The sequence below is a fragment of the Gadus chalcogrammus genome, chromosome 1, assembly GCF_026213295.1.
Source record: "Gadus chalcogrammus isolate NIFS_2021 chromosome 1, NIFS_Gcha_1.0, whole genome shotgun sequence".
NCBI classification, from domain to species: Eukaryota; Metazoa; Chordata; class Actinopteri; order Gadiformes; family Gadidae; genus Gadus; species Gadus chalcogrammus.
In genome coordinates this window covers 11,122,210-11,146,283 of record NC_079412.1, presented here as the reverse complement: position 1 = coordinate 11,146,283, position 24,074 = coordinate 11,122,210, and the positions used below count along the sequence as shown (strand labels likewise).

Sequence of the window (24,074 nt, the reverse complement as noted above, 5' to 3'; positions counted from 1 at the left end):
TGTGCCAGCGCCCCCCTTAAGTGCCAGCGTTGCAGACTTAAGCAGCTGTGTTTATCACGCACACACAAATTCACACAAAACATCAATGGAAAACATTACAATGGAAAACATAAGATAAAATGCAGGAAGCAACACATTTGAAATAATAACAAGCCATTTAAGAAATAAAATCGGACCTACCACCTGCAGTACCTCCACGTACCACCAGTGGTATGTGTACCACAGGTTGCAAACATTGCCCTATATAATAATAACCTACTCCAAATAACCGATCTACATTGGCCCTTTTTTTATCAATGGTTTGGACGCTGCATTTTAACATTCGAAGAACAACTTCGTGGACGTCTGATGTCTGACCAAACTGATCAAAGATCAGTTGTTCCCGCTTCAAACGGAATAGTTTGACGTCTATCCTTCGTTAATAATGAAGTGACCAATCGTATGAGGCGAAAGCCGGGCTCACCGATAACGGCGTTGGCGATGGTGATCTTCAGCCACATCCTGTCTCGAATCTCCAGACCGGAGTCGGGCAACTGCATCACCTTGACGATGGTCGCCATGTCTGTCTTGCTCGCCGACAGCGGTAGGTCATCGAATTCTACCAGGGAGAAGGAACGAAGCAAGGAGAGAAGGGTGGAAGGGAGAGAGGGAAAAAGGTTGAGTGAAAAACCAAAAAAAAAAAAACAACGCACAGCTACTTCCCATTGTAAAGGTCTTTCTGTGGAAGGCTGGTTTGTGGTCCGGGGAAAAGCCAAGTTAAGGAGGGGTGCCGGTGGTGTGTGGTGTGTGGTTATGGGGCCGGTTGGGGCTGTGTTTACCGTAGTGTGGGTAGGGGCCGGTCAGGGCCGTGGTGTGGGAGATCCAGGCAGCGGGGTCAATGGGCCTCACTGGCTCGGCTGGACAGGAAAACATCACAGGAGACCATGCACTGTGAATGCCTTTCAGCCAAAACCATGGATATCCTGGGGTCATTTCTAAGCTATACCCTTTACTATTAATGGGGTCATCTCTGTATAATACCTTATACTATATACTCCCACTAAAAATGTTAGCAGACACGGTATTGTAAGACACTTCGGATAAAGGAGTCGACCAAACAACACAAATACATGTCATTATTTATCAGCATGATATCATTATGAACTGCAATAACAAGACTAATGTGTACTTTGGTACCGAGGGTCTCACCGCGGGGGATGGTGAAGTAGCTGCGGGGGGAGGGGTCCCAGCACTTGGCAACAGTAAGACTAATGGGACTGAGGAGGAAACACAAAGACAATATTAATATAGCAAAACACATCATTCACATTATCCTTAGAGCTGCTGGAGGTACGCCTCAAGAGCGGTAAAGATAGAGAGCAGAAAGGAGTACCATTTTGAAGCTCAACATCGGAAAAAGCAGACAATCTGTCATTGTGCCCGCCCTCCCTACGTTGCCCCACCCTTGAGAAGTTTCACACCTGTGATGGACAGGCAAGTTTGATTCCCTGAACCAATAAGGGAAGAGATAACTTGATTGGTCAGATCGGTATAAAATCTAAACTGACTCAGACAGAGGCAGGCTCAGTCCACCTAAACAGATATTCTCACTGACGGAAAGGCTGACGGATGGTTATGGCATTTCCAACAAACTGTACTGACATAGCTCTTAAATCCTCTCTACAGCACCTTTAACCCGACCATGCTGCTGCTTATGCTTATTCTGTTTGTTGTGCAAAAGGTGACAGAGACAGCCGGGTGCAAAATGTCCTTTCATCCCCGCAGGCTCCATTCCATCAGTGCTGCATCAAACTGCACCGACTCTCGTCCAATCACAAGAGGCCCCTTGGATGCTGAGTAACATTAGCGTAATCCAGATTTGCAGATTCCACTTGAATTACCGTCGATGAGATTTCCTTACTAATACGTTCAATCCTCTGCTGTGGTGCGGATTGGTGCACAGACATGTGCATTTTCTGTGCGTAAATACTATAGTGTAGTGATAGTCTAGTGATAGTATATAGTATAGTTATAGTACATTATATATACTGTAGTTATAGTAACGTTTCTGTGTATGTTTGTTTTCTTACCCAGTTTTAGACACGATCTCTCGGAGTATCCTGACCGCGTCGTCGTTGCTCATGTTCTCAAAGTTCACATCGTTCACCTGGTAGGGGAAATTAGATCAATCGATTTAGACCAATCGAATTAGGCCGATCCCTGCGAAGTATCATGGCGTTAGAATAAGGTAGTATTTACATTGAAACACGACTCAATTTTAGAAACACTATTTCTGAACACACACAATACACAAGAAACTCTCTGCAGTGCTGTCTGCCCCTCGGGAGGTAATAACCAACGCAGGCTTCACACTGTAGCAGTTAAATTAAAAAGGACCAAATAGCAATAAGGGAACCGTCACTCTGGGTACTACAGCGGGTGGGGCCAGTGACAAGAGTCACACAGAGATCACAGCCGGACGCCAGCAGGAGGGAACTGAGCAGCAGAATAACAGCTTCTATTAAAGACTACAGCCAGGGGACTGCTTTCTTACTGCATCAGCAACAATCCGGGCAGGGGGAGTACACTGGCCATTCCCATTAGTGTGGGAGTACCAGTTATTTTCTCAAAGTCTGGCACAGAGTGAAGGGGGCTTTTCACTGAAAATATAGCCAGTGCTACAAGAAAAATGCTGTGTTGGATAAACTGACCTGTTAGGATAGCCATGTTGTCTATATATCTCTACTTAAATATATATATATATATATATATATATATATATATATACTTTATATATTTTAGAAGCCATGTTTAAGTGGCACTGACTCATTGATGAGCAGCACTTTAATGGATTAATAATACAATTAATCACAATCCCTCCCAACCCTGAAAGCCACAGCTGCTCTTGGCTTATATCCGGATGTTAAAACTGCTCCTGTATTGATTGAATGCTTTTATTCTCGTTGGACTCACTCTGGATAAAAGCATCTATTAACTAGAAATCAAGTCGAGACATCAATCAAGCTGATCCCAGCCTCTCCACGGAGCCGCGTGCTGACCAGGTACATCTGTACGTATGTACCGAGCACATCAGACAGGAGGAGGAACACCATAGATAACAGGACCTGGACCAGCGGCTGTCACGCCCCGGTGACTACATGCATGGTGAATGTGGCCTACGCCCAGTGCACCCTGGGTGTGTGTGTGTGCGTATGCGTGCGTGCGTGCGTGCGTGCGTGCGTGCGTGCGTGCGTGCGTGCGTGCGTGCGCGCGTGGGGGGCTACCTGCAGCAGCATGTCCCCGGGCTCTATCCTGCCGTCCGCGGCCACCGCCCCGCCCTTCATGATGGAGCCGATGTAGATGCCCCCGTCGCCCCGGTCGTTGCTCTGGCCCACGATGCTGATGCCCAGGAAGTTGTATTTCTCTGTCAGAGGAAGAGGAGGGGAGGGGAGGGGACGGCGTTAGGTTACGTTACAGGCAGGGTGGTGGAGAGATGCCGCAGGCGTGCTTGGAGTCGACTGTGTACATGGAGACTAGGGCTGCCAACGATGACCCTGGACCCAGACGAATGAGCCAATGAAACAGGCACACGACCTGAGGGCTAGGGATCCAACAGGTGGGGGGCCGAACGGCGACCACACACTGTGGTCATTAACTAATGGGAAGGAGCTTAGCGGCGGGTGGAATCCGTATTCTTACTTCTGACATTATTTTGTGACAGGACAACAATCATACATAACAAAACTACATTAAAACCCCTGTTTATTGGGAAACACAAAAAATCACATTTCTAAACATTTTCCGTGACAGATAACCGTGACTATGAATAAGAAGTTGTGCGCGTACCCATGTTGAGCGTGACGGTGATGATGTTGAGGCTCATCGTGGAGTCGGTGATGCTGCTGAACGAGGAGGACTGGAGAGGAGACAGGGCAGAGACAGGGGACCTTCAACCTCATGTGCTCTTGGTGTGACGGCTGCAATAGCGTGCGCCGCAGAAGGCAGTTATCAGACACACTGGGGTTAAGATTCTATTCATTTTTTTTATTAGTTTGATAAGTAATGATAATGCGTAGGACTGCTAGCAGTCACAGAAGGTGTTCACAGCCCACTTGCACCGTCCTACACCATGAACGCCCTTGCCCGCGATAAGATAAGTATCCCCAAGAGAATCCTGAGTAGATCCGATTCATGTGTGAAGAGCCAATCCCTTAAGATGCAATTTTAAGCCTCAGCGCTTAGCTTAGCATTTATTCAGATTGACAATGTGACGTCATCTTTTGAGCTATTGACCCTGTTTACGGGCCCTGGCCCTGTCTCAAGTGGAGTGGGGATTGATTGAATATTGCAAAATGTTGATATCCATATAAATCTGATTAAATTTCCAAACATCATAGAGCACACCATGTTTTGGGTCATTTGCACCAGTGGTTAAATTTAAGACGATTTTTGTAAAGAAAATTAAACCAGACGGGACATTATGGGTCCGAGACTCAAAAAGGTACAGCATGCAAAATAAGGCATGTAAAACAACTTTCAAAAATTCTTGGGGTGAGCCTTTTACTTTGCCCGCAAATAACAGTGCCCTCTATGGGCCAAGTGGTACCAAGCACTTTTGAGACCTGTTTCCTGGGAACACAAGCGTCGTCACCACAATCCTAAGTGTGTGTGCAATCAGGGGCGGGGCAATAAGTGTTAATAATAACAATAAGTGCTAAGATAATAAATCACATGCAAAAAGGTATCCACAGATACTCTGTGAATCCCTAAAAAGGATCCCCACATTATCTATAAACTCATTAAATCCACATCCGCCAAGACAGAAGATGCTGTGTCGCCCTGCAGCTGCAGCCCATCACTGTGTCAGAGTTTGCTAGCCTCAGACATCGAATAGAGATCGTTTCCCTGAGTAAACGTGACCTCGCCCCATCGATCAAGGAGGAAGCGTTTCGATTGGCTCTTGGTGACAGCGCGTGGAGCCGGCCCCTCACCCGGTCTATCTTGGCCACCTTGTGCCTCCGTCGGCGGCGCTTGTGTCGGCGCATCAGCTGAGAGGAGGAGCTCTGCTCGGTGGAGCTGCTCAGTCTGCAGGGGGGGGGCGTGGCGTCAGCGGCGCCGCCACAAGGAGAGAGGAGAGAGGAGAGAGGAGAGGAAACACGTCGTCAACCCGCGCCCCGCCACCAGCAACAACAACACAGTGTCCCCCCGGGGGGAGGGGCTACCTGCTGGCGTCCTCGTCCTCCTCGCTGTCCACGAAGGAGCTGGACTCCAGCTCGCTGCTCATCAGCGAGGCGCTGTCGTAGCCCATGGCCGAGTCCCGCGCCGTGCGCTCCGACTTGGCGTGGCCGTTGATGCGGGGGACTGGAGGGAGGAAGAGGCGGTTAGCTCCCCCTCGGACCAGAAGAGGAGGAGGAAGAGGAGGAGGAGGAGGGTGACGGAGGCGGAACAGAACTTTCTTCTGTTTAAACTGTTTAAGGGTGGTTTTAATAAAATTATAGCCTTGTGTGAATCAGTTATAATGGTTACATTCATTCATTTCAAATATGTTGAAATGATTATTAAATGTAAGCAAAAGATAATGAAAATACATAGAATTGTAATGCGTCACATTGCATTAAGGATTCGCATATTGTACTATACAACAATAATGTACAAGTGACTTTGTTGCAAACACACACAATATGTCAACATCGCTCAATCCACTATGATCCGAGCCACCCCATTGGTTCCCACAGATCCGCCAGCCTACCCCGCTCATCTGCATACGCACAGTCCCGGGGGGGCGGGGCTGTCTCGGGGTGACAGCGGATTCGCCGGAAGGCTCTGGTGCGGAGGCGCCGAGGGCGTGGCACGGAGCGCGTTTGCCGGGAGCAAGTAAAACATTCCAGCAACGCGGTCGCTCCCATCGCTAGCACTTCCTACGCGCTGCTCAGAGACTAAAGAGGCTAAAGGTCAGAGCTGCGTCTGCTCAAGGAGGGCCAGAAGGGTCTGCGCTCTGGGGATACTGTTGAAGAGACGCTCGGAGAAACTCTGAGGCAAACTTTAAGATCAGCAGGGGTGCTGCGCTGCGTCGGCTGGGGCGCTGTCTTTGTGCCGCTGAGTCTGTTGACGCCTGAGGCTGCATCCGGCCGCTAGCTCTGTGCTGTCACAGCCCATACAGGCTCCACTAGATACACACCTATGAGGCAGGGAGACAGCCAGGCCAAGCCCTACTGTGGAGGCAGCAGAAACAGTAATGTATCATCGACCGTAGCCCAACGCCCGTTACTACAGCACTGAGCTATTATATGTGGAAAAATGTCCAGAATCCAGGTATGAGATTATATTATACTACTATAGTAAATCATCATTAACATTGTACCTTGATGCGTTAAACATAATGAGGTAGCATAGCCCTCTAACGGTGCTTTCAGTATAAAGCATGGTTTATATAATAGTTAGCAAGGTGTATCTGCATCAGACAAATGTGTTATCAGAAAATGTCTGAAAGGTCTGTCAAACAGCAGGCCCTTAAATTATACAAAATACTAATATATGATATAAACTACATCACCTCTTTAAAAATCTCACAATAACATAAATGATGTCACCATGAACTAAACAAAAAAGCACTATTTTGATCAAGGTCCTACATAGAAAAAGTGAATCTGTACTTAACTAACCGTAAAAGGCAGTGCACGAAGCTAGCATATGTATTATAAGCCCTAACATGTTAGCTACCATAACAACACAACACATTCTCTCATCGCTCTCACCCCAGCCTCAGCAGACAGCGTGCCCTTGGTCCGACACACACAGAAAGTGAGCAGTCTGGGAGTGCGAGAAAGGTATTGCCTCTCTTCCTCCCGCCCTCTCTTCCCGGGGCAAGCCAGCAGATATGGTACATCTGATAATCCGCCTCTGACCAATCACATGATGGGACTTAGCAAAGGACCGAAAACCCAGAGATGAGTACCACAGGCTTACGGAGGGACATGTTGCTTGTGATTAAATTGATTTAAAGATCTTGTCATGCATCGTAAATGATAGAAAATATATATTTTAGAAGCGTCTGCAAATACGATTTTTGCCCGAAATCTCGACAAACATTCGAGCTGTCTTTCCATCGTGTTCCTTTGTGTCCTTCAGAACCATAGGAACATGAGCCAACACGATGTGAGCCGCCTAATTCAACGTGAACGCATCGCATTCTTTGGGAGCAGAACTTCAGCCCAAAGGAGCAAAAGGAGTCAACTTAGACAACTTAGGTAAAAAAAAAAAGGAAGAAAAAAAAAAGGGTTAAGGTTACAGAAATTAAACAGAGCCTGAGGACCACCGAACCGAACCCTCTCCTGTCCCCCCCCCCCCCCCCCCCCCCCCTCCCGCCCCACGCTCCCCTCAGGGTCCTACACCTGCCAGCCCGCTGCATCCTGTCAAGCCACCTCTGCATTATTTATCCTCTGGCAGACAGGCACCGCAGAAAGGAGATAGGGGGGGGGGGGATATGTTTGACCCACGGCGGAGCCCTCTCCGTTCAGAGTGCGCGCTGTGAGGCGTCTCGCCCTCACACAACCGTCCTGAATCACCGGCACTGCCCGTGTATAGAGTGACACGGGGAGTTTCCTGTCTGTTGTGCTGCAGGCGGGGAGTGTTGCTTTAAGAGAGGAGCGAGGAGGAGGGTGGGGACGACTTGCAGGCTGCGTGACCGCGACACACTACAGCAGCAGCAGCAGCAGCAGCAGCAGCAGCAGCAGCAGCAGCAGCAGCAGCAGGCTCCTAAACCAATACAAGCTCCACCAGATGGATTGAGATTGTATTAGGGGCCCCGGCGGACAGGCCCGGGCCCCGGTGTGTGTGGGGCATCAAAGCAGGCGTTCACCAAACGACACACGCGAGAGATCTGTCTCCTCCCCCCCCCCTCACTCAATTAGAGCTAATGAACTAGTGGCTGGGCGAGTGACGGAGAAAGAGAGAGAGAATGAAGACGCAAATGAATGGAGCAATAAAGGGACAAAGACAATTTAAGAGGGTGTGCATTTTGTGTGTGTGTGCTGTGCATAGGAAACACACACACACAAACATAAATGGCCTTCAAGCACATCTTCTTTTCCCTTTGATAGGGGCAATAGCACCTTTTTTTTTAACCTTTTCTGATGCCAAATTAACATGCAGTGTAAGGGGGTTTATTAAGCAGCATTATCAAGGAAGCAGCAGACACATATCAATTATTCATATGACTCATTGAAGCCCATAGTGCCGGATCAATAGGCTCGGTTAAGCCCACCCTACGCCAAATTAAGAGCGGACTCCTTACAAGACAAGAGCGCAGCAATCATGATGAGGCCTAATGGCAACAACGGAAATCATTAGCAGCCAAAAACAAGCCAATTAACACATTTGGCTAGTTAGCTCTACTGCGAGCCACGGTTCTACAGCTCTATTCCTGTCGCACCCCCGCCAAACACAGCCGATGCAAATCCCACCGCGTCAATCCTTAGCCTTTAGCGCAGGATCTACAAGGGAGAAGCAGAGAGGAGAGAGAGCAGCAAACAATGGAAGGAGGTAGTAGAGGGTAGAGAGATGGGTAGAGTAGAGATAAGGGAGAGGGAGAGAGAGAGAGAGAGAGAGGAAGAGACAGGGAGTAAGAGAGGGAGGGAGAGAGAGTTAGAGAGGGAGAGAGAGAGGAAGACAGAGGGAGTAAGAGAGGGAGAGTCAGGGAGGGAGAGATAGGAAAGCGCTGCAGAGAGAGGACGTGTTTCACACACCACGAGTCGGAGGCATCTGGATAGTTACTTTGTGGCGCCTCAAACCCACCAGTATTTCCCCTGTTTTTCGAGCCCATCTTGTTTGTAAAAAATAAATTAAAACTGTATTCTGCATCGAGCTTCTCAAAGAGCAGCCCTGTTACCACGGCCTCCAACAAGTACGGCAGACGATTTTTATAATTAGCAATAATTAGCCATGTCTGCGATCCAGTCTGCCGTCTTTAAGATTAGGTTATCCTACGCAGGCAGCAGTAAAATGATTAACAGCTTCCGCACTGCAATTATATTTTCTATTCCATATTTCCAGCGTCTCGGCCAAACGACTGTGTGTCCCGCTCCACTGTGAGCAGCAGCAGCAGACTGGCATGGGCCGGTCCTGTGTGTCTGTCCCCCGTGGAGGGGGGGTGGTCCCGAGGCTGAGCCCCCTGCCCGTCATCTCTGTGGCTGTCTGTCTGCTCCACGTTTCGGTTCGAGCGAGCGGAGCGAGGCGGGCGATCAGGAAAGTATGTTGTGGCCCGGTGAAATGTGATAATGTGGAAATGACAAGATAATTGCCTTTCCAGACCCCTCAGCCTCCAGAGCCCGAGGCCGAGGCCCCCCCCCCCCCCCGGCGCTGGGCGTACTCACTCTCCGTCTCCCGCGCTCTCCGCCGCGCCCGCTCCCGTTCCCGCTCCCGCCGGTGGCTGAGTAGGGACTCGGTGCCCGTCTCCGTGTCAAGGCCGTCGCGACTGCTCACCGCGTTGGCACTGAAACACACACACACACGCACACGCACACACGCAGACACACACACACACACACACACACACACACACACACACACACACACACACACACACACACAGACAAGCCCACATTAACACAATTGAATACAATATAGTTGCTGTTTAGAAATATCGCTGCGTAACCATGTACACACACTCACAAACACACACACATGAAGTATATCTGTTTAAGTATATACAGGAGCACACACCCAAAGACACACACAAACACACACATACATACATACATAAAAAACAATGAAATACTATATGGCTACTGTGTATGACTATTGCTGCTAAACCATGTACACACAGACACACACACACACACACACAACGTATGCTGTATAAGCTATATAAGTACAGAGTCCCTGATCCACACCTAAACACACCTAAACACACACACACACACACACACACACACACACACACACACACACACACACACACACACACACACACACACAAATGACACAATTAAGTACAATATAGCTCTGTGTATATCTGTAGCTGTGTAACCATGTAGCCACACAAACACACACACACGCACACTAATTATAGCTGTGTAAGTACACCCACGTGCCCACACAGGTGCGCGTGGACCCGTACACACAAAACCCCCACCACCCCCCCCCCCCCCCCCCCCCCACACACACACACACACACACACACACACACACACACACACACACACGCACGTTGTTAAATGCACAGGGGGCAGGAAAGGCCAGACTCTTTCTTGTCTGGTATGAACACCTCCACACTGTCAGTCTACAGCTCCCACATGCTCCTCCACTTCTCATCTCGTGTTACCGCTGGGCTTCACATCCAGCGCCCCGCTGGGCCCAGCACCAGCCCGATTGTTTCCTGGTATGTGATGATGATGCGTGTGTTCCTCCAGAAAGTGTCAATAATGACCAGATACCCTGTGAGGCCACAGCCACTGTGTACAATACTAGCATTAATGAGCACTCGTGAAAGCACAGATGGTGCCTGTGGCCTGATCACGAAGGAGGGCGAAAGACAGGGTGAGAGAGTCGGTGTTGGTTATGTACTTGGGTTCAGGAAAGGGTTGTGTGTGTGTGTGTGTGTGTGTGTGTGTGTGTGTGTGTGTGTGTGTGTGTGTGTGTGTGTGTGTGTGTGTGTGTGTGTGTGTGTGTGTGTGTGTGTGTGTGTGTGTGTGTGTGTGTGTGTGTGTGTGTGTGTGTGTGTGTGTGTGTGTGTGTGTGTGTGTGTGTGTGTGTGTGTGTGTGCGTGCGTGCCAGTCAGGCTGGGTAGAGTTCTTCTCACAGGCCTCAGGTTTCTGGGGCCTTCACCACGCTGCCTGGGGCCACAGCCACTTCAGCCCCCTGACTGAATAACAATCTGCCCCCCGGCTCCTCCTGAACCTGCCCACACACACACACACACTCACACACACACACACACACACACACACACACTTAGGCACAAACGCACATGTGCACGCACGTCGCACACCACACACTCACACACCCACACATACACTTGATCTGACAAATACACACAGATACATACCCACACACATACGCAGAGATATAAAATATAAATATGTACACACACGCACACAAGCATAGGGACAAACACACCACACCACACACACACACACCAATATAGACAAAAGTACACGCAAGCACACACACACACACACACACACACACAGATATATACACACGTGCACGCAAGCCAACACACACCAATACTCACGGACAGATTTAAATATACACACACACACACACACACACACACACAAATACAGACACACGTGCATGCAAGCACACCCACACACACACACATAATACACACACAGACAGATATAAATATATACACACACGCACACAAGCATATAGGCTAAACACAACCTTCACCTGCATGAAGAATCATCCAAACAAACATAACATTCACTAGCAGACAAACTGATTTGCACACAAACAAACAAACACACACGCACACACAGGCGGGCCCGCATTTGCATCAATGTACATGCATCATTTGAGCACTCAATCGGTGTCCCCTACACAGACCCTGAATAAAACACAACAGCAAACGGTCGCGTTGCGTGGGACTAATTCTAACTGTTCTAGACACGGCCAGGGTTTAAATGGCCAATCATTCAACCCCAATCATTCAACCCAGTTGTTTACGAGCAGGATGGGACTAGCTGAGGGAAAATAAACATGAGCTGGAGGAGGAGGCTCTGCTTTGTTCACCCAGCCGTCTGAAGGCTCAGCAAACCATGCTAACGCGCCTCTCGCATCTCGGCGCTAATGGACGCACCTGGGCTGTGACTCGCCAGCATAGGTCAGCGCACGCATGCAAATGCGCCCCCCGTTACCTTCTCCCCCCCCCGCCAAACAACAGTAGTGATTGTCAAGGCGACGCTGTGTTCCGAGGGTCCATGAGGGGCTGATTGCTAGCTTGTCTCACTGCATGTCTGTCTGTCGTTTCATCCGTCTGTCTTCCTATATCCTGTCTGTATTTCTGTCTTTAAGACAAAAAAAAGACTTGAACAGCTCTGCCCTACATCTGTGTTTGTTTGTCTCTCTGTCCCTCCATCTCATCATCTGTCTGTGTATTCATCCCCCCCCCCCCCCCCCCCCATGTCTGTCTCTCTGTCTGTCGATGGCTCCTCTCCAGACAGACAGGAGGGGCTGATCCTTGGGAAGATTAGCCGGGGAGCCCTGCACCCACCCTGCACCCCAGCCCCTCCTCCTCCTCCTCCTCCTCCTCCTCCTCCTCCTCCTCCTCCTCCTCCTCCTCCTCCTCCTCCTCCTCCTCCTCCTCCTCCTCCTCATCCTCCTCCTCAAGGGACTCTCTGTTGGGTTCTTTTTTTTAATGTCCGCTAATCCGGATTACAGAGCAGAGGCGCATCAATTATGTGCGTCCCCCGCCTGGAACACCCATTCTAGTGGTCTCGCTGAGAGACCCAGGTCCATTCACAGCGTCGGACGCAGGAGAAACATATGAAGACAGCAGCACAGTGGCACCACGAAGCCAAAGTAACACACCAGCTTTTTTACACAGAGGCAGAGAGGGGAAGAGAGGAAGAGAGAGATGGAGAGAGGTCGGGAGAGGAAGAGATGTCATGCATTTCAGGCAGAGTGGACATCCACTATGGATAAATATATTCACGCCGTTTCTCAGAAGAGAAAGCCTCCCTCATCCGCCCTCAGAGAGGAAGAAGAAAGGGAGAAAGGGAGAGCGATTGTGAAGGAGGGAGGGGGAGGGTGGAAATGCAGAGCCCAGGGTGGGGGGGGGATGGGGTCGGTGGAAGTGACGCGAGGCAAAGAAAGTCATCACAGTCTTTCTTTTGATATATTCCTCTGAGCCACAAGGGGGCAGCAGTCACCGTGCGTGACGGAGCGAGCAGCAGGAACAATAAAACGATCAGGCCAGACAGCCAGCTACCCACAGAGGGCAAGAGCGAGGCGAGATGTCAAACCCGGGATAAAGAGATACCGGTGGACATGACAGACTGTGTGTCCTCGATATAGCGCCTCGTTCATATTTGCTCCGGTGCAGTAATAGAAACAACCCCCTGAGCCAGCTAGCCAGCGGCCACAACCGCCCCCCCCCCCCTCACCTCCCCGTCTCCCCCGGCCACACTCTCTATATATAGCTGTTGGGCCTTTTCCCTAGCATGTGTAACGACCCTTCCCTGTCTTTTTTTAAGCTAAAATCCGGGCTGGGAAACAGTCCTTGCGGATACATGAGGTGTCCCCATGTCAGCAGAATTCGGACCAGATCCATTTGTGACAGCATATCGGGGTACTGGGGGGGGGGGGGGTGTGTGCCATCGACCACTTCCCCCCCCTGAGCTGGTTCCTTTAAATCCTCGCCTTCATCAACATACACCAAAATCAATCATTCATAGCTCCACACACACAAGGCGTGGATGGACAGGCGGTGGCTCTGTTGCTGCACAACACCTTGGTCAACGTAGTTGAAGTCTGAATATTAGTCTTACCGTCAACAGTCAAATAAAACCGGGCAGGAACACAATAGGCTTCATTCAGCACTAGGGCTCTCCCTGAAGATGTGGACGCTATCATGGCTATTTGTAGAGAACGCATCGTGTACGAACGCTTAGACAGATGAGCAGACCAACGCCTCCACGACATGCAGCTGCAGCTGGGCAGGCACAGATGTTTACGTGCACGTGAGAGAAAAGGTGCACATGTACACACACACACACACACACACACACACACACACACACACACACACACACACACACACACACACACACACACACACACACACACACACACACACACACACACACACACACAACGATGAGTGGGAACGCAGACACATGATCAAGGAGAACAGTGCAAAAATGCATGCATACTTAGGCAACTGCAAGCACACACACACACATACAAACACACACACACACACATGCAAACACACAAAAAACACACACACGCACACAAACAGACAAACACACACACACAAATGCAAGACTGTACATAGTCAAACCCTATGGGAAAACACAAATTCCCAAACACACAGCCATACACATATACATGCATGACTGTACTCATAATCAAACGCAATAAACACAGACACACTGGCTGACCCATACACACTTAAATGACACCCACACAAACACACACACACAAACACACGTAAACACACGTACGCCAACCCACAAACACAAAGAAACAAGCATGAACGTACATGTATCAAACCCTATGGAAATACACACACGCACACACACACACACACACACACACACACACACACACACACACACACACACACACACACACACACACACACACACACACACACACACACACACACACACACACACACACACACACACACACACACACATCTACCTCACACTTGACACATTCATACACACACACACACACACACACACACACATATCCAGGCATACATACCACAGCCAGACCCCCGTTGGGGGCAAATCTCTCTGATGAGCTCTCCAGATTCTGATTAGCACATATGGCACGCAGCGAACACGAAGGTCAGCAGGTGTAGCAAGTCTGTGAGGGCGACTGATTCCTCCCCTGTGTGTGTGTGTGTGTGTGTGTGTGTGTGTGTGTGTGTGTGTGTGTGTGTGTGTGTGTGTGTGTGTGTGTGTGTGTGTGTGTGTGTGTGTGTCTGCGTCTGTGTGTGGGTGTGTGTCTGAGTGGGTGTGCGCGCATTGTGTGTTACTTGGCGTGCATATGGTCGTCCGCTGAGCAGCATGTGTGTGAGTGTGTTTGTTTGTGTGTGTTTGTTTGTGTGTGTTTGTTTGTGTGCGGTCGTTGTGTGTGTAATTGGCCGTGCACATGGCGTACGCTGAGCAGGGTGTGTGTGTATACGTACTGGAAGGAGGGGGGCCGTGAGTCTCCAATGCCCCCCGTTCTCTCCAGGGGGGGGGGCAGCTCCGGGTGGCTCTCCGTGCACTGGGACCCCCCGTCAGAGTGTGCGCTCTCCGCCAGTACCAACTGGGAGAGAGGGAGAGAGAGAGAGAGAGAGAGAGAGAGAGAGAGAGAGAGAGAGAGAGAGAGAGAGAGAGAGAGAGAGAGAGAGAGAGAGAGAGAGAGAGAGAGAGAGTGAGAGAGAGAGAGAGAGAGAGAGAAAGACCAGGGTAGAAAATACTGAATGATTACATTTTTTTAATTATCATTTTTTTGCACTCGAGCAGAAGCGGGATAATGAGATATGTTGGGAATACAAAATATATATTTTCCTCACGGCAGGGTGGCCTGTTAAGATACCCTAACAAACTCTAAAACATGCAAACAACAACATGAATAAAGAACGTACAAATAACAAAGAGCAACCTATTATTAATCACATGTTAAATAATACAAAGAACATACAAGAATAACGTGATTTTAACTTGGCTAGAACCCGCCCTTACAGATATACAAATAAATAAACACCCAGAATTTACAATCACAACAACACCCGAAATCCAATATCTGAGTCTCGCAAAATGAATATATGATATCAATCTGTGAGCCCTGCTGCAGTGGTACCTCAACAACCTACTGATGGAGGAAACCCAAGAATAGCACACGGCCCTCCGATTTGAGGGTTTAGGCGAGAAATAATAAAGACTGATACAATTCCAGGAGACAGAAGTGCTTTGTTAATTCCAGTCTAATGAGAAGATCGAGGGGAGACAGGTCTCTCCAGGGGGGGCCTGTGACAGCAGGGATCGTTAGGTAAATAATTAAGATCTATTTTACACCTCAGCCGACTGTGTCGCCGCTCCCCTAATTGGAACCAGGCAGGCTCATTGTTCTAATGAATGCCTTACATCTGCTGGAACAGCGTGGCCATCACCAGGTGCTTGATGCTGATTGGCTGTCTCTCTGTAGCCTGACTGGGGTCTGACTGAGTTATGTCTGGACATTTCACGTTTCAATGATTCAAGTAACATAATTGGGAAATCTAGATCATTTCGAGCAAAACTCACCGGGATAATTATGTGATATGTTTGTGAAATGCAGGCTTCAAAACTGCGCGTTTTTACGATTGTGAATGAAAAGACACAATGTGAAGACAAATAGTCGTGCTGATCTCTGATCATTGATACAGCAATGGCCATTAGAGAATCTGAGGAGCAGGGACTTCCATTAAGTACTGCGCAGATATCAACATCTGGAATAAGACCTGCTAACTACAGTGCACTGAGCATGGAAACACGCTCACAGTGGAATAAAGGCACGCAGCCCCTCCTGTCAAAGTAATTAATTTAGCACCGCTCAGGGCCTGCACACACAACACACAGCCCCCTCTGTAACCTGCACCTTGCACCAGATGCCCTGAACAAGCCATGGAGATGTTGTGTAAATCACTGTTTACTTGACAGCTACTACCGTTTTTTATGGCTGGTCTTAAGTAACGGCTAAAACTACTATGAAACTATAACATTTTATAGCACTCTCCATTCCTTGTCTGCGTGCAACGTCAGCAGTCACTGTGAGAGGATTCAATAGTACAGCTTTCAGATAAGAATTATGCTTTACTTATTTGTTTTTTTGACATCAACTACTAATTTTGACATTTTGTTTAGTTAAACTTAAAACCAATGAATTTGCTGTTTAATGAATTTCATTAAATTAAATGTGTGCACTATGCAGGAGAGCCCAACCGATAAAGGATTTTTAAGGCCGATACAGATACAAATATTTGGTGATTTAAAAATCCGATATTCCGATATATCGGCCAATATATATTTAAAAAATAAATTCCAGAAACGCGTAACACAACATAAAAAGATTTCCCCAACATTGGTTATTTGTAGTTATTTATGAGTCCTCACTAAAATAATAAGGTAATGCAGTTTAAAAGTAAAACAAAGTTTATTTTTAAACTGCATTACCTTATTATTTTAGTGTTATTTTCTGTTATTGTCACAACAGAAAAGTCTAAATTAGAATGTATTAAAGTTCTGATAAATAAAATGCATAAAAATACAAACTTAAGATATGAAACTCAAAGTCCTATGAACAAAAACACAATAACCAAAAAAATTTAAAATAATGCTTATTTTTATTCTTTTAAATATTATTTTGAAATAAATGCCTAATATCGGCCCGCCGATATATTGGTGGGGCTCTGCTGTGCAGTCAGCCTTCATCAGCCACCACAGCTGCCCACTGCACCAGGGGCATAAACCGGCCTAGGAAATTGTCATCGCTATAAATACATGAACATTTTATGCCCATCTTATCGCACTGTGGTTGCTCCCATCCCACCTTTGCAGGGAATTGTGTAGCTCAAACAAGTCATGTTATGAGTCAAACGTGCTGAAGAGGCTGAGCGTAGGTGACGTGTGGCTGCATTAACATCGACCACACGAGGGCCGCTAGTACAACATACCGTTAGCTAGTAGCAGGCTAGCCAAGAGAGAGCCCCTACTACGACCCACCGTGAGCTAGTAGCAGGCTAGCCAAGAGAGAGCCCCTACTACGACCCACCGTGAGCTAGTAGCAGGTTAGCCAAGAGAGAGCCCCTACTACGACCCACCGTGAGCTAGTAGCAGGCTAGCCAACTGAGAGCCCCTACTACGACCCACCGTGAGCTAGTAGCAGGCTAGCCAAGAGAGAGCCCCTACTACGACCCACCGTGAGCTAGTAGCAGGCTAGCCCACTGAGCCCCTTCTACGACCCACCGTGAGCTAGTAGCAGGCTAGCCAAGAGAGAGCCCCTACTACGACCCACCGTGAGCTAGTAGCAGGCTAGCCCACTGAGCCCCTACTACGACCCACCGTGAGCTAGTAGCAGGCTACCAAGAGAGAGCCCCTACTACGACCCACCGTGAGCTAGTAGCAGGCTAGCCCACTGAGAGCCCCTACTACGACCCACCATGAGCTAGTAGCAGGCCAGAGCAACGAGAGGACCATCCACGTTACTTACCCATGAAACCACTCTCCCGTTGAAGCAGGGCAGCTTGGCGTTGTCATCGGAAATCTCCTCTTTGACCACCCTATAGGAAGAGGAGGAGAGGAGAGATGTAGAGTCAAGGAGTCGGTTTACATATATAACCATTGTAGCCTTCAGACACTTCACTGCCCTGCACTGCCCAAAGACAAACACTGACTTGATTAAATGTGAAAAGTAATTTGTGCCTTTCGGTTCAAAGTGCGTAGAAGCCTTCATCATTCTAGTATAGAAGGCCTTTGTGGTGGCGGGATGGGAACTATTGATCTTTGCCTGGTCATCTGTCTTTTGTGGATTTGACTGTCTGATTCTGTTAAGACTGTTGAAGCACAAGAAACATCATAGGGTTGAGGACAATTTATTCATGCATGTGCTTTGTGGTAAGTACACCACAGTGTGACCATAATGAATAATCCTTAACCACGGACTGACAGGCTGAATACACACAGATAGACGTATCCTGTAGAAAGACACATACTAAGAGGGCATTCGTATGCAGCCCAGTTATACCCCCAGTATGACTGTTTATAACAGCAAACGTGTGTGTTTGTGTGCGTGCGTGTATGTGAGTGGATGCGTGTGTGTGCGCGTGCATGCGTGCTTGAGTGTGTCTTCCTCCTAATCTGTAAACATGGACGTATTATGTGTCTTGCACGTGAAAGTCGGTGTGAATTGGCGACCTCGACAGCAGGGCACACACTCTTTCCCTGTAATAATAGAGAGATCTTGTGAAGCCTGCCTCTCCGTGGTCCTCTCTGGTGTAATTCCCAACTGAAATACCTCCCAGTTAACCTTTAACCTCCTGGGACACAGTTCAGCATTAACTGGTGCTCACACCTGCTATACTCATGTCACATGGATCAGGAGGGTGGGAGAGGACCTGGGTAACACCTAGCAGTGTTGCAAGGTGGTCGCCATGCACAGCACACACACACACACACACACACACACACACACACACACACACACACACACACACACACACACACACACACACACACACACACACACACACACACACACACACACACACACACACACACACACAAGCATGCAGTGTAACACACATACACACACAGACACAAGCAAGCACCGTCAGACACACACAAACACACACACAAGCACTCAGTGAAACACGCACAAATGCACACACAAGCAAGCACAGCCAGGCACACAACCACAGGCAAACGCACGCACATACGTCGTACACACACATAAAACACACTCTCCCACATACATTTATCGATCATGGTGCAGTCTGCAATACCGCCTGTGTGTTTTTGTAATTTTCTGCTACACTGCAAAGAAGTCCCCCAGCATTGGCTATGTGTCAAGGCTTTCTGAGCCTGAATAGAATCTTGTGTTGGCCAGTAGACTTTGAACATGGCACATGAAAAGGAGGAAGAGGCCTCATGAGATTGACAGGGAAGCCTAAGAAGATTTCATGCGGCGGTCTCCGACAGCGGCTTTACAGAACCCCTTCCCACCTCCACACACACACACACACACACATTTCCCCTCTTTCTTGTGTGCCAGAAACGTCCCTATTACTGCAGAAAACGCAAGCCCGGCCGGCCCGCACGACAGCGGCCGCCGTGGGACTCGGCGGGCGGGGAGTGGTGAGCAGAGATAACCCAGCCTTGTGGTCGTGAGTGACCGCGGAGGCTGCTGCCGCGGCGGCGGGTCCCACCCCGGGGAGGAAGAGAGGGAGGGCTGCCAGCTCAGAGCTGCGGAGCCCTGTTAGGTAGAGGAAGTGCTCGCATCCTCTCGCTCCTTCTCCGGCTCAATGGGCTCTTGCTGAAAGGTGCCTTACTGGTGAGGATGTGGGAGTGGTTTGTGTCCATGATAGACGATGAGAAAGCCAGATTTTCTCCGAATGCATCGTTTGACGTTTTGGCAGAGGGCACCACAAATCTATATTTTCTCATATTTAAAATAACCTATTAAAAGTCATTCAAAAGCACTAAATGTAACTAAATGAAAACCCATGTAAATTAATGTTGCTTCTGTGCGTCATTACATGTGATCTAATAAGATTATAATCAGAAGCAGCATCGGTTAAACTCTAGACTGTTAAGGGTAATGGTACACACACACACACACACACACACACACACACACACACACACACACACACACACACACACACACACACACACACACACACACACACACACACACACACACACACACACACACACACACACACACACACACACACACACACACACACACCCAGCCTTGAGCAGAAAGGCATGTGTCTGGTTTCTACTGGGGTAACAGAGCTGCCATGACAGCTTAAATAGGTCTTAACAGATTTCACAGGATAATGGCACAAGACTTAGCAGGGTAATTGCAGAATATTACACTGCAGGGAAAAATGTATTCGTGCAGCCGCCGAAGATTAGGCATGTTTGTTTATGACCAGCGAGACGGATGAGGGCTAGTTATTGTGAAGTTAACCTAGTTATCAGTGGTCAGGCGGAGGACAGCGACCAACAGTGACTAATAGTCAAAGGACTTTTTAACGGGACCACCAAAGGGCTGCTGCTCCTTCTAATAAAGTTATGATATATATATGACATATTTCAAAACTTTAGCATACACAAAATATTATCATTACTGTGCTAACTAATTTAGTTACTACTCATGTAATAGAACGGTGCCGCTGTTTAGTTGACCTTCCTCCATGTTTAAACACTGAGTGTGCCTTTCTTCCTGCAAATTACACAATTGTGCAATAGAAACCCCATTGGATGGTTGTCCTCTTAGCAGGGCAGCTCAGCACGGCTGTCTGGGGAAGGGGGCCGCGGCCCCTCGCAGCCCTGCTCCCTGGGTGAGACACAAACAAGGCCGCCTCTTTCTTCGTCTTGGCTGCCTCCTCAGCGGGCCCAGTGAGCCTCTGTGTGACTAGCATCGTAGTGAGGTCTCGCACCCGCGCCCCCCGCACCGACCGGACACGGGATACACAACAACACCACACCTTTAATCTCTCTGTGGTGAGCAGGGGGATTAAAAATAATCATAATAAAGAAAAAGTGTTGTTAACGCCTTAATATCTTGGTGATGCAGCGAGGGCCAGAACACATCATTGAACGTCAACGTCAACGGGAAAATGTTCAATAAACAACATCGGTGTGAGGCTGACATTAAGGAAAACGTACAACTACCGTGACGACCGCACTGAATCAAACGAACACAGGCCCTTTAAAAGAGAGAAATCCAAAACGAAATAGCATTTATAACACAGCCTCTTTAACAATTGTATTGCTCTTGCTGTTTTAATACTGTTAGGGCAGCAATCCAGTTCAGTTATCCCTGGCAGAAAAAAAAAAAGAGCTGGTTGCTCTCAACAGGGGGTCCACCACAGAAGCCCCTTCACTGGCTGCTCATTTGCATTTCAAACACTGTCTATAACTGCAAGGGATTTGATGTTTTCCCTCTGCGCTCAGCAGTCTTATTCCTCCCCAGCTAATTCTTTGCTAGCCATACCGTCTGCACATAAGCAGTGTACGCCCTGCATAGCGACCACAAAAGCCTGGTATCCTTGGTGATTCTGCGTGTCGGGCTTCTCTTGCGATACTGGGCTGATATACCATGTGGCGTTAAAGCTTCTGGCTCAGTAACAAGGATGCTCGCACAGAGGCTGCTCAGACCTTGTGTGTGTGTGTGTGTGTGTGTGTGTGTGTGTGTGTGTGTGTGTGTGTGTGTGTGTGTGTGTGTGTGTGTGTGTGTGTGTGTGTGTGTGTGTGTGTGTGTGTGTTTGTGTGTTTGTGTGTGTGTGTGTGTGTGTGTGTGGGTGTGTGTATGTGCGCGCGCATCTGCGTGTGTGTGTGTGTCGGTCCATTCCAACCTGAGAACACAACACGAACACAACACAACAAGTTTCATTAGTGCCATATCCCATCCATGGCTCCATGTTATTTTTTGGTGTTTTTGTTGACCGCTCCAACGGGAGCCCCGCGGTGGACCGGCGGTGAATATTCTTCTGGCAACACAGGGTCCATGTCATCACCACACAGAGGGTTAAGAGCAAACAGGCCTTGTTTGACCGTGTAATCTGCTTGTGGATCACCTGAGGTCAGGCCAGCTGTACGCCAGAGAGACAGGAAGTTTGGGCTGAAGACCATAAAAACCAAACTCGGGACGGGCCAAGCACCAGGAAGAACCGGTTTCGCCTCGCAAGGTCACAATCGTCCAGTTACTCTATGGCCACCACCACCTACACACACACATTAACTTCATACAGAGCGGACGGGACATCTACTGTATCTGTATACTGTAGCATGTACTGCGAGTGTGTGGGAGGGTGACCGAAAGTGAGAGTGGGTGAGCAAGAGCAGAGAGGGAGAGAGAGCAAGTGAGACATCAGATTGGAATGAGAAACACACATTGACATAAATATGCTTCCCCCAGCGAGAGGCGTGACACAATAGGTTCAGTTTTAAAACCATGACCTCACCCAGTCATTGACATTACGGACAATTGAAAACATGATGCAATTCTCGTTGGCTGCAGCTATTCAATTTTTAAATTCTATATTACTTACTACGTTGTATATTATTTGTTTTACCGAGCGTAGAACAAATTAAATGAGCTGAATAGAAATAAAAGGTCAATATCATGAAAAGGGACCATCATCACACACTCAGTCCAGAGTGCTCTGTAGCTGTGCAGTCATGGTGTATGGTTCTTAAGGCAGACCATGATGAAAACATTGGAGGATAAGGCAAAAGGTGTTTAAACCCAATGAGGCCTGAATGAGGTTACCTGTTGGGACAAGCTCCGTGCACGGTAATGTGTAAAGGGACAGACAGGCTCCGGTCTTCGAACCTTTGGTATATTTAACTTGTTAAAACCGAAACCTGGGGATGTTTGTCAGAGCTATTTTTAAATATAACGAAAGAAAAGGACTACGGTGAAAGCTGATCACAAAGTCTACTTGGAAGATCGATCCTGAGGTTGAACCAGAGGACCCTGAACTTGACCTCTGTGACCCTTAACGCGTAGGGCTTTGTCAATAGTTGTGACATCTGCATGCATCACTCATCTGTATTTGCATGTGTGTGTGGAAGGTGAGCGTGGATACAAAGGGTCTGTTTCCCATTGTACATGCGAGAGGTGAGTCAGAGCTGTCAAGAACAGCCTTTAGATAGACACAGAGATATGGCTGTACTTGAAACAATGTTTTCTCCCAATCGTGGACTGGATAGCATGTGATAATGAACAGGTGCCAGATGCGGTGAAACCCACACTAATGTGCCCAGGTTACAGTGTCTGCTGCCATCGTGGTCGTCTGATGAAGCTATTTATACACCCTATATATAGCTATAACACACCAATAACGCATTTGCAAATATTAACAGCAGCGAGAGAGATATAATGGAAATTAATGGTGGTACAAAGTAGCCACTTACCCGAAATCCTGGTCCATCGATTTGAAGAAGAATTTGTAGCTGTTGACTGGGCGATTGTTGAGGACATTTTTAAAATCCGCTAAGGTGACTTTTTCCGGAGAGACTGATAATTTAACTAGATAAGGAGTCTCCTCCTCGTCTATGTGGTATATGATTTTAGTCTCCGCCATGAGAGTGAGGGTAGGACACTCATTGACACAGGAAAGGAACAAGGGTTGGCAGCGCAGTAAATAGGCCTGCTATGTTACGAGCGATCCGTAACATAACATAACATTACACAGCGGCTTCCCCGACGGCGCTAACACGGTACACTCTGGCTCCAACGCCGAGGTATAAATAAGCGATTGTTTGATACGCAGAGCGAAAAAACAGACATAATCACGTTGAAAGTGTATCCCTGCTCCGATGTGTCGGTACGGTGGCTGTCTCGGCACTAAAACAGGAAGGGACAGTCCACACATCCTTGCGATATGGAGTTTGGAATATTGCTATTTATCCAGGAGGCGATCTGCGAGACAGCAACGCCATCTAGTGGTGGGTTAGGACTACTGCAGGTCTATTGTATTAACAGCGTTATAGACACGCAACAAATAAGGATTATATAATCCTGAAATGTCTTTAAATGTGATTATATTAGGATAACTAGTCAATAGCAATACCTTTACCTGATCATTTGGTTTGGTAGGGCCTATATATATATATATATATATATATATATTGAAAAAAATAATATATATG

The 24,074-nt window shown here is 48.1% G+C and overlaps 1 protein-coding gene across 1 annotated transcript in view; it reads right to left on the bottom strand.

Annotated features, from left to right (window-relative positions):
* Nucleotides 1–24,033, bottom strand: part of dvl1a (dishevelled segment polarity protein 1a) — a 28,713-nt gene extending 4,680 nt beyond the window's left edge. The window contains exons 1-12 of the mRNA XM_056589196.1: nt 23,337–24,033; nt 17,896–17,965; nt 14,849–14,970; nt 9,351–9,469; nt 5,202–5,340; nt 4,971–5,064; nt 3,826–3,895; nt 3,264–3,403; nt 2,070–2,146; nt 1,189–1,256; nt 819–896; nt 464–598 (exon numbers count right to left, since the gene is read on the bottom strand). Coding sequence (XP_056445171.1) covers nt 464–598; nt 819–896; nt 1,189–1,256; nt 2,070–2,146; nt 3,264–3,403; nt 3,826–3,895; nt 4,971–5,064; nt 5,202–5,340; nt 9,351–9,469; nt 14,849–14,970; nt 17,896–17,965; nt 23,337–23,506 — 1,282 coding nt within the window. The 5' untranslated portion in view covers nt 23,507–24,033. The remainder of the gene's footprint in view (nt 1–463; nt 599–818; nt 897–1,188; nt 1,257–2,069; nt 2,147–3,263; nt 3,404–3,825; nt 3,896–4,970; nt 5,065–5,201; nt 5,341–9,350; nt 9,470–14,848; nt 14,971–17,895; nt 17,966–23,336) is intronic.
* Between the last annotated feature and the right edge of the window lie 41 nt (nt 24,034–24,074).